General features: G+C 38.8%; 1 protein-coding gene across 3 annotated transcripts in view; it reads right to left on the reverse strand.

Moving 5' to 3' along the window:
- The window catches only part of scn5lab (sodium channel, voltage gated, type V-like, alpha b), a 96,947-nt gene that overhangs the window by 64,325 nt on the left and 21,392 nt on the right, over window positions 1–11,230 (reverse strand). For all 3 annotated transcript variants that reach the window (XM_035530535.1, XM_035530536.1, XM_035530534.1), the window contains 5 exons: window positions 10,231–10,320; window positions 8,209–8,337; window positions 5,859–5,950; window positions 4,387–4,638; window positions 1,101–1,164 (listed from right to left, as the gene is read on the reverse strand). In XM_035530535.1, coding sequence (XP_035386428.1) covers window positions 1,101–1,164; window positions 4,387–4,638; window positions 5,859–5,950; window positions 8,209–8,337; window positions 10,231–10,320 — 627 coding nt within the window. The remainder of the gene's footprint in view (window positions 1–1,100; window positions 1,165–4,386; window positions 4,639–5,858; window positions 5,951–8,208; window positions 8,338–10,230; window positions 10,321–11,230) is intronic.

Raw genomic sequence — 11,230 nt, forward strand, 5'->3', positions numbered from 1 at the left:
ACCATGATTTTTTAATAGACAGAAAACAAAAAACAAAGAGGATAAAGGCAAGACCAGGAGCAATCAAGTCAACCTTCTGCCTTCTGAAAGCACAATTCAGAAGTCTTATTTAGTGGCTGGTTGGTTTCTGTTCCATCCAGAGCCTAGGAGAGCTGTTCAAGGCCACTGACTCATGCATGCACACGTACTTGTGCTGAGTCAGGCTGTCAAAGCCACCTAGCCAGGCTTGCTTTAGTCATGCTCTGACAGGAACCCAATCTAGCACCTTACACCACTGTCAAACTAATCTCAGACCCCCTTTGGACCTCTCAGCAGCTGGATATTCGCAGTCCCAATTAGAGCAAGGACCAGCCCCACTCAAGTCATCACATCATCAGCTCATTAGAGCCCCCCCCCCTCCTTTTTTTCTTGCTCACATCTTTATTTCTACCTAAAGTAAAAATGATTAAAACTACCTATCATGTTTTTATTTTTTGGTAATACTACATGATGTAGAATTTATATTTTATTATACATTCACCAGTCAGCCTATCTGAAACACCTACTTTGTAGTTAGTACAGTTATAGTCTATAGCCCATCTGTTTATATGCACAGAATTGTGTTAGACACCTTCTAGCCCTTTATCAGTGTCTGTCTGTGACACAGGGCCAATTCTCACTGGGCATTTTCAGATGGTTGACCACTCTTAGCCCAGCAGTGACTGAAAAGCTTTAAAAACTCAGCAACATCAATGTGCTCTTATATCAAACTAGAATTCGATTCCATTCCACGTGCATGTCAGTATCACTGCTATGTTGAGGATGTTTCAGAGTGCAAATAAGGTCTGTTCAGTGGTAGTACTCTGGGCAGAAACTCGGCAGTAGTAAATGGGGTATGAGGTCACTGATGAAGTGTGCCACTTGCTCGCCCATTTATAAGATATATGTACAGACAAATATGAACAAAGTATGCAGGTACAAGGTATGTGTTTGTAACATAATGGCTGATGCATATAATATTATACAGTGTTTTAAAGTTTGATCTTTAGTTGTCAAAAAATGCTCTGGACGTCTAGCACTCACCCTCAAAAAAAGTTATTATTTAAATATGTTTCACTTACCCAGCATCACTTGCATTTCCACATAATAAGGCATCCTTAGCTCCATCCTCTTTATAGAAGTTGTCTGGGGATGAGAAAAATACGATAAGCCTGCATCATGCAGAAAAAGCCTGTAACATGCAGAAACCCTGAATGTATTCTATTATAAACACAATACACTTTTATATCCTTTAAAAACCTAGCTGGTTAAAAGACAAAGTTTGTCATCTGGAAAAAAAACTCATATGTTTCTAAAGAATCATAGAAAAGGAATGATTTTTTAAATGCTTGATGTTATGGCACATTAAGTCTGACATGATACACAAAGAGGACAAAATCCATTACAAAGGCCTTGGCTGGTATCAGCACCAGTGCCCATTCTACCAGGCTCTCCATCTTATCTCCTGTCATTTTCACACTGTCCCCCCTGCCCTCCACCACTCCAGGTCTGGAGTAGGGCATTTAGGCGACAGAGGCTGGACCACGGCAGGTCACTGTTTGGCAGGCTGCCCTGGCCCAAACTTGCAGCTGTCAGTAATGTTCTCAGCTGTATGGCCTTAAATGTGTCTTCTGTGCAGCCTGAACTCGGATGCAAGCCAGTCTGAGGCAGTGCTTATCAGACTGCACAGTGTTCCCGCTGCCTGAGTGCTGATCAGGTGCTATTGTTCTGGACAATAACATTGTTAGTCTGTATGAAAGAGGAACAAACTATGTTGATGGTCTTTCCCCAAATGCAGCACTAAAACTATTATTAAAGTGTCATGTTTTAAAACATGCTTTTTCATCATCCACAGTATGTATTGAACAGAAAAGTAGCCTTGTCCCCTATTTTATTCAGCACTCCTCTTAAAGACATAGGACATAAACAAGTTAGAAGATCGGGTGTGTGGCATTTACCCATCAGTTGAAGTCTGTGCAATAGGTGGAGAAGTTGAGGGTGTCTATAAAATTTTCATGCAAAACACCTGTTTCTAAGACCTCTAAATACCATCTACCATTCAAAATCAAATAGGTTACTGGAAGACACTTTAGTCATTATCATGAAATGACGAGGCACATCAGGAGAAATAACCATCTATTTAAATCAGTGTCCTACATCTTCATACTGCAGGTCACGTTTCTGAGTGCCAGCAATGTCCTAATTGCTATTCTAATAAAATGAGACCAACCAAAAATAATACTAAATCTCATCTTAAATAGATGTCTGCTCACCTACTAGCATTGTCATTCAGTGGCAAAGAGATGACAGACAGGCCTAATATCCTAGTCCCATTTACAACCCAAAATATGCTAATCCTCTAAGTAATTCATTATATTACAGAAAGGCTTTGTGATGATATTGAGAGTCTATTAGCCATACCTTTCTATGATGCTGGAGCTACGTATTGCTAACAGAAGCCATGGTCAACAATAGTGTTGGACTTAATAATGTTCTAACTGCAGATTGAAACAAGGTCATGTTTACACAATAAGAATCTACTGGGAAATTTCTGAGAGCTTATTCTAAACACACTGTGAACAACATTAGGTAATAGCTTGACCCCAAGTTGGCCATGTTAGCATGACTGCGCAGATTTAGGTGTCTTAAGAGAAGCTATAAATGCATGCCTTTTAAAACAGCACTTAAATAATAAATGCAAATATAAAATCGATACATAGATATACACACAAATCTGCTGTATAAATAAATAAATAATTGAGGAAAAAAATGTACAATATAATTCTGTGTAGAAGTTGAAAAAACGGATGGCAGAATATTCAAAGCTTGTTGACGTTATTGTGGGACCACGTGCTCGTGCTCTCTGAAATCTACCAATAGTCAGAGTTGATGGTGTCAGTGATTGCAGGGTCATCTAAGTACTTTATATACATCATCCTCAGGCACTAACTTCTACAGTCATCTGTATAAAGTGTGAACAAGACCAGTGAAATGATTGAGCCTTGTGGTACGCCTGTTGATATGAGTTTATTAGTACTTAGGTGACCAAAGGATCTGACTCTCTGGATCTTATCTGTCAGAAGATAAAGGATGAGGTGTTTTAAGATGTGGATTACCATGCATGCTATGAAGATTATAATCTATGAAGTGAAGTTGTACAGTGTCAAATGCCCTGAAGAAGTCCACAAATAACAGCCTAATAAATGATTTGGGTCTCTCCATTTGTTCATAGGTGTAATAGAGCAACATCAACACTACATCATCTACACCTCTTTTCTGCTTACATGGAAACTGAAGTTGGTCTAGTAATCCATTCACTGTCTCCTGTAGCTATGGTGGTAAGAGGATTCTCTCAAAGACTTCATCACAAGTGATATTAGAGTTACAGGGTGATCGTCGTTATTACAAATGGGGTTGCTCTTCTTAGAGACTGGGTAGATAATGGGAGATTTCCCTAAAGTTGGTATGGTATGTTCCAACAGGGAGCAGTTGAAGAGGTGACAGAACACTTCTGTCAGCTCTCTGGAGTACAGTTTCAGGAGCCATTTACTGATGCTATCTGGACCTGGAGATTTGCTGGATTTTACTTTCCTGAGAACTCCCTGTACCTCCGCTGGGCAATACTCTATGTTAGGGCTGATTGAAGCTGTTCAAGTTCAGCTTTTTTTGGTGTGTGTGTGTGTGTGTGTGCATGCATGTGTGTGTGCGCGTGCGTGTGTATCCCTGTAGGGTAACCCTTTTTTGGCAGTAGGTAGAACCATGGTAGATTCATCAAGAAATGGTCCCCTTGGAAGTAAAGTCTTCCTTAAACTTAAACCAAAGTCATCTTTTGCCACAGGAGCAGAACTGGGAAATATGTTTATGTACCCGAATACAAAATCCATCATGAATCTCCTAATAATACATTATAGACATAGTCATGCCATCGTGACTCTCCTAACAATACACTAAAGCCATTGTAATGCCATCAGGAATTTCCTAATGATATATGATATAGAAACTATATCACGAATCTGTTAATAACACATTATAGAGAGAGGAATCAGTCCTTTTTCCTAAAAGGATAATATGTTCTGTTCAAATCAAGTGATGCTGCAGCTGAGACACAGACTTCCTTGTGACATATGGCTGATCATGAGCAGCCAATGACAAGTCAGCACAGCATATGCAGAGTTTCTACCCTTTTCCTCCTGGCACCACTGTATCCTGATTGCTTTGAACCAGTGAGCCATAGCCAATACACAGAACAAATGTGACACACTGCAAACGCATAACCTGTAACCGTGGTCACAAAGAAGTTAGACGAATAATACTATACTAACTTTTTCTGCGATTTATGGGCGCTTAGTCAAGTTTGATGGCACCCACCTTCATTCGTGATGAACTCTTCCATGGATGACCAGGTCTTGTTATTGCAGAAGAAGGAGCTGTTGCTGTAAAAGGAGGGTGTACTGCTGTTGATGCAGTGGGATGTGGTGCGAACACACTTCTGCCTTAGGTTCCCCATAAAGAGCTGCAGGCCAATGAGGGCGAACACACTCAGACAGAACACAGTGAGGATCATGACATCTGCCAGCTTCTTTACAGACTGAATCAGGGCACCCACAATAGTCTTCAGGCCTAAAAAGGGAACACCAAGCAGTAAAAATGAAAACATCTTAGAGACATGCAGCATGCTAAATGCAGTGAGGCTCAAGCAAGTAAGATATGAATGCTCAAAGGCAAAATTACTAATGAAATTGTAGTAGAAATATGTTATCATTAAGTTGAATGTATTACAGAACTTCAATTACTTTGCAGTTTTCTAACTTTATACTACCATTACGTCTAGTTACTGATACTGTCATATTTCATATACTACATCTCAACAGAAAGTAAATGAAATGCATTGACAACTTATTCATGAACAACCTTATATATATATATATATATTTGCATGCCCACCACCCGTGAACCGAATTTCACAATAATGCAAACAACTGGAGGGAGTCAAAAACACTAATCAATGCACAACAAAGGCTAACGTGTACTCTTTCTATGTTTACTGAAAACTCCACAGACTTTACTCATCGACAGCAGACGCAATGGATAAAAGCCTAGATTCTCACATAATCTCTTAGTGGATATGATCAATCAATTCAGTTATTCACATGTTCTGTCCTTTCTTTATGTTAAAATGTTCAAACTCAAATTACGATCAAAATGCTGAATGCAGACTTAATTATTGCCTGAAAGCTAAAACAGTTTTAAGGTCCCTCATTCTGTAGTGCGCAACTGCTGTTGATGCTTGGGGCTTACCATGCAAGTCACTCTAAAGCTATCCATGCCTGTGTTAGGTGTTAAGCACTAAGGTCCAATGAGACTTTTGAAGTCAGCTGAGCCCACAAGATGGAGGCCAAACTGTAACCTGAAACATCTGCCTTCATCTAACTTCACTTGTCTGTGTTCACAGTACTATACTGTACAACATGGGGATACTCAGAAGGCATCTATATGACACTTTAGCCTCAAATGTCAACTGAACTCTATAGTGACCCTTAAAGGTAAGCAGGAATAGTTTTCTTCTTTCTTTAATTATTCAAAAATCACATCTTACTACATGGTGCTGTTTACAATGACATTGCCTAGAAAAAAAATTCTGCTGCCACAGTAGGCAATTCAAGTATTAATCTAGAACATCCTATGCTACATTATGCTTCCCAACACAAAAGTCTCATTGCCTACATGCAGCATTGCCAGATTTCCAAAATAGCCTTGCTATTTGGAAGAAAAGGAAATGTGTCGTAGGCTTTTAGCCATTAGGTAGCACAGGAGACCTTAGTGGTTAACGCCCCTCTCACCTGGGATGACCGAGATAGTTTTCAGTGCTCGTAGGACTCTGAACGTCCGTAATGCTGAGACATTGCCCAGGTCCACAAACTCAGTAACATATCTGCAATAAGCGAAAATGGAAGCGCACACAATGACACAGCACCAACAACAGGCAAACAACACAGGAAAGGGAGGCAGGGAGGGATTGGTCTGGGAATATGGTAATGGGATGTTTAGAGAGGACAGTGTTGAGGGGAGATGCGTTGGGCAGCTGGACTTCAAAGGAGTTTTGCGCTGGACTGGACAAGGAGCGACACTGCAGCCTGTTTCCCAGAATGCAGGAACAAGGAACCCTTACCTGGAATAACTGAAATAGTTTTCAAAGCTCGGAGGACTCTGAACGTTCGAAGTGCTTGCAGATTGCCTACTTTAATAAACTCAGTTAGAAACCTGCAGAATCAAATTACAATTATTTGAAAAAAAAAAAATAAATAAAGGCAATGCAAAGAAACAGTGAAAAGGAAAGGAGAGGAACGAAGTAAAACAGTGTAAGTGACATATTTTACTTTTTGTCCCAAAGATCAGAAATGAAAGCAGGTACCACCAGCCCTTTTTATTTTCTGATGTGGGATCAAACCTTTCTGAACCCAGATATGCTTTAGTCATATATCGAGTTCCATCTCTTCTGACCCATTACACTGATTGAATAATCGAATTACTGTAAGAGAGGGGTCGGTGAGGGGGTGGGCTAGTGGGATTGCACCACTGGTAATATCACATGTGGTGACAGGAGATGAGACAGGGACAAGGCCTGGGCGGTGTTAAGAATATGATTATGTTTGGATGTGTCACTCAGATGTGTGGCAGTCAAGCACAGGAGGGCAGCTATTTTGTTTCCATAGGAACCTGGATTGGAGGGGGAAGCTTCTATCATTTATCACCACTTGTATCTGTTTTGCAATCATCAGTCTGGATTTAATAAAGCCAGGAATGGTGGCCAGAGGCCCTGTCAATGACCCGACACTGACGTGACTTATTGGCTACAGTATGGCCTAAGAATCTATCTGTAGCAATGGAAGCATCCAGTTCAAGGACAGCTACCCTGTTCAGAGAAGAGAAATAAAACTGTAAAGGCCAATGAGAAATAAGCACTTCATCACTGGCCACAGACAGGCCACCTCAAGACCAGAGATAGGCAGCCTTAGTGCTTGAATGGGTGGACAACCATGTAATAAAGAGATGAAAGCATTGCTAGGGCATTTAAAACACCTGTATTACAAAAACATTCTTTAAAGCAATGGGAATTCTACTACTGGGTGACAACAGGCTGTTGTTACTCATTACTGTTATTATAAATTGACCATATATATATATATATATATATATATATATATATATATATATATATATATATATATATATATATATACACACACACACACACACACACACACACACACACACACACACACACACACACACACACACACACACACATATATATATATATATATATATATATATATACACACACACCTCTTTATAATCATTCTTTCTATATTCTCTCGAGAAGCATCCAGCTAAGCAAGGTATGTAGTTTCTGTATTTACAGTAATATTTACAGTAAAATGTTTTAATGAAGTCTGGAACCATTTTTGAACAGAAAACATATTTTGGACTGTTTTTTTTTTAATAGTTTATTTATATTTCAATTGATTTAATAACTGAATTCAAACTATATTGTCTCTTGTATGTTTCCTTACCATTTATTATGAATGGAAAATTAGCATGACAAAAATAATACGTTTCCATTACATAAAATGATTTCATATGGATTTAGAAATTATTGCACAGACCTCAGTCTCACTTAGTCATGCTCTGAATATACATTAAAACTATATAAATGTACAACAGAAATACAGAAAAAAATACTGAAACAAATATAGCCACATATATGAGGTAGAAACAGAGTTGTTAACAATACAACTGTATAACACAAACACTTAGGGGAATATGACAAAATGTATGCTTACCACTGTTGCTCTGGCAACGTGTTTGGAACTTAGGTTCATGGACAGGGTAACTGATTATACATTTCAAGCTTCCATGACGTGTGTTTAAGACAATACACATATATGAACATAGTTCACTGAAGGATATGTGACCAATTAATGTTATCCTACAAAAAGACTTTTCTTTTTCCACTGACCTATTATTTTTTTTCTTTATCAGACCAATGCAACTATTTATAATTACCAGCACTAATGCTATGAGTGGGTTTAATTTAGGCGTTAATTCAGTGGGAGATGGTGGTAGATGGATAAAAGGGGTTAAAGAGGTCATTGAAGATAATCAAAGGCCAGAGGGAAATGTACTTACGCCATGACAATCACGCTGAAATCCAGCCAGTTCCATGGATCCCTCAGGAAGGTGAATGGTCCAATACAGAATCCCCTCGCCAGAATTTTTATCAATGACTCAAATGTATAAATCCCAGTGAAGGTATACCTGAGCAGAATGCAAGGGGCAGGGCAGAAATAGGGGTGGACAAATACCCAGACAAGTAAGAATCAGTGGTACAGAAAAAAGAGAGAGGCAAGTTCCCCTCCTTTTTAAAAACATGGCCTGATCCACAAACTTCAAGAACAGAGTTAAATAAGGGGAGGAAATTGACACAAGACTAACATGGAGCTGTGATGTGGGGACAGGGGGTACAGGGGTGATTGAGTGTGGTTATGTGCGTTTGCCAAAGAAGACATGAGAAGCACATGTACAGTACTGTGGCAGCCGCCAAGGCACAAATGGCAAGCTCTTTTGACAGTAGCTGCTTGATGAATTAGCAATCATCAAGACAAGAATGGGCATTAAAATCCAGCACATCACTTTACAGTTACAGGAAGAGACAATCCAACAGACTGGATGGTGAGTGATATGAAGGATGCAGCATTCTGAAGTGCACAGTCATATTTCTGTCTCTCTCTCTCCCTCTCTCTCCCCTCTCTCTTTACCTCTGTCTCTCTATCTCATTTAATTAGGTTCAATGCACTATATGTGTTTTCGTGTGAATTCTGCTCTATAATATCATACCTCTCAACACAATGAAGCTTAGGCTAACGGAATAAAAATAATGGTAAAATTCGAAATAAGATCCAACTTACTAATAAGGTATGATATTTAAATGTCATCAGAACCAAAATGATAGTTAATAATCTTGTTTATTTAATTCCTATTCTGGGTGTTTAAAATTATTTGGTTTTAACTTGTTGGGCAGGTAAGACATCACTGCTCCTCTAACATTACAAATGTAATTGGTCCTTGCCTAGGGTTACAAGGTGTTGAGAGGTACAACTTAACTGGGTTAAAATAGTGTTTCATTGCATGCTACATGCCAATGAACACCTAATCAAAGAGTAAAGCTGAAGCCCTGTCTGGAATGCTGGGTGATAGTGCACAAGGTTAAGAAGAGTCTAGTGTTAAGGGTGAATGCATTTGGCAAAAGTCTCACTCCCTTTGGTAACTTACACTGCAGTGCAAGTCTCAGAATACAGCAAACTATATTGCTGTAAAGTCATAAACATGGGATAAATCCATTCTATCCATTCCAATACATGTACAGCATGTACTGACTACAGTTGAGGTTCTGGAGCCTTACTGATGCTGGAAAGGATTAACAGACTTACTGAGAGACAGACAGGTAGTCCCACAGACAGGCTGACAGAGCAGTGGTCTGTAGGGACGGTTCGTGGCAGCAACACACAAACAGACAAGGAGACAGATGGACAGGCAAGCTGGCTGACACACAGAGGCAGGGAGAGAGACAGGTAGGTAGAATGAAAAAGAGTATCACAAGAAGAACCAATGATCAAACAAGATAGATAGATAGATAGATAGATAGATAGATAGATAGATAGATAGATAGATAGATAGATAGATAGATAGATAGATAGATAGATAGATAGATAGATAGATAGATAGATAGATAGGATTTAACCCATGTTCTTCTGAAACAGATGTATTGGCCAATTGTATCAGAAAACTCTATGCCATTCCTGACATTTTATTACTTTTTAAAAAGTCAGTTGTTTTAATGAAATTTTCGGAACGCAGAACGGTATATGACAACCATACCATGATTTCATTCCGATGTAGCATAGCAGAGGTGCAATTAGCAAAGTCATGGGCTTGACACAGTCATATTGTTAACTTACTTGCTAATTGAGGTTGGCAAGGTAACAAACACCTGGCAAAGCTTTACATCAGGACAAACAGGGCACAGTTCAGAGGTCAATACAGTCAAAGAGGGTTATGAGCTAGAAAAGAAAGAGGTACAGAGCAATTGACACAGCCTCTTTCAGTCCAGGGAGGCTTGCATGCCTAGACAGAGAAAGAGTGGATACTTACTCAACATATTTGGCCCACTGCGCTGGTTCTGACATGGCCATGAAGCAACAGTTGGTCAAAATAGTGCACATAATGAACAGACTGAATAATGTAGCACAGTTAAGGAAAACATGTACATTCAAAAAGTCATACCAACATAGAGTGCAGTCTGCCAATAACTGCACAGTGAAAAAAATTATAAAAAATGAAACAATGAATGTGAAGTTAAACTGCACATTCTTCCTAATTCAGTGAATAATAAGTAATTGGACTTTGCGTAGTTATATCTCAGCCAACTATTTGATGTTGTATCATTACTTCCTGCACAACAGATATAACAAAAGGTCTAAAGGTTTTTTTAAACAATTTTTAAATGTGCCTTTTACATTTAGTGTCTGGTGCTGTTGTCTGTCCACATGAGGACCAAAGAAGTGTCATTGCCAGTAAAGCAGGTCATTAAGAGGATAAAAATCAGTATAAATCAATCAGAGATACAGACAGAACTATAATGATTTTAAGTGCATTAAAACCAACTATTTTGTACCTTGTAAAGAAGTAGCGGAGATTAGTACTTTGTTAAAACACTGGGGAGATTAGCAATCGCTTACAAACTAGCAAACCTAAGATTACCACTCAATCAATTATAACTAAAAAAATGTTGAACAAATCAAAATCGGCACCCAGAATATAGGCATAGATGTGCTCTGTGAATGGCCACCTGACAGCTGGACAGGTCCCTGAAACATATTTCTAATAATTTTTTTGTTGTCAGTATGGAGTCAGTTAGCTGAAACCCACTAAGCATGTTTATGAATGCTGAAGTGGAAAAGCCCCCAGAACAAACAGGAGTGGGTTAGAGCCCTCAGGCACTCACTTACAACGGATCTGCACCCAAGTAGTAAGTATTTTTATAAAATATTTATAATTTTATTTTATATTATAAAACTATTTATAAATAGTTTTATTTAAGAAATCATTAATTGTCCAACTAATTATAGTTCCATAAGGGGCTGTTTGTTTG

Source organism: Electrophorus electricus, chromosome 10, assembly GCF_013358815.1.
Source record: "Electrophorus electricus isolate fEleEle1 chromosome 10, fEleEle1.pri, whole genome shotgun sequence".
NCBI classification, from domain to species: domain Eukaryota; kingdom Metazoa; phylum Chordata; class Actinopteri; order Gymnotiformes; family Gymnotidae; genus Electrophorus; species Electrophorus electricus.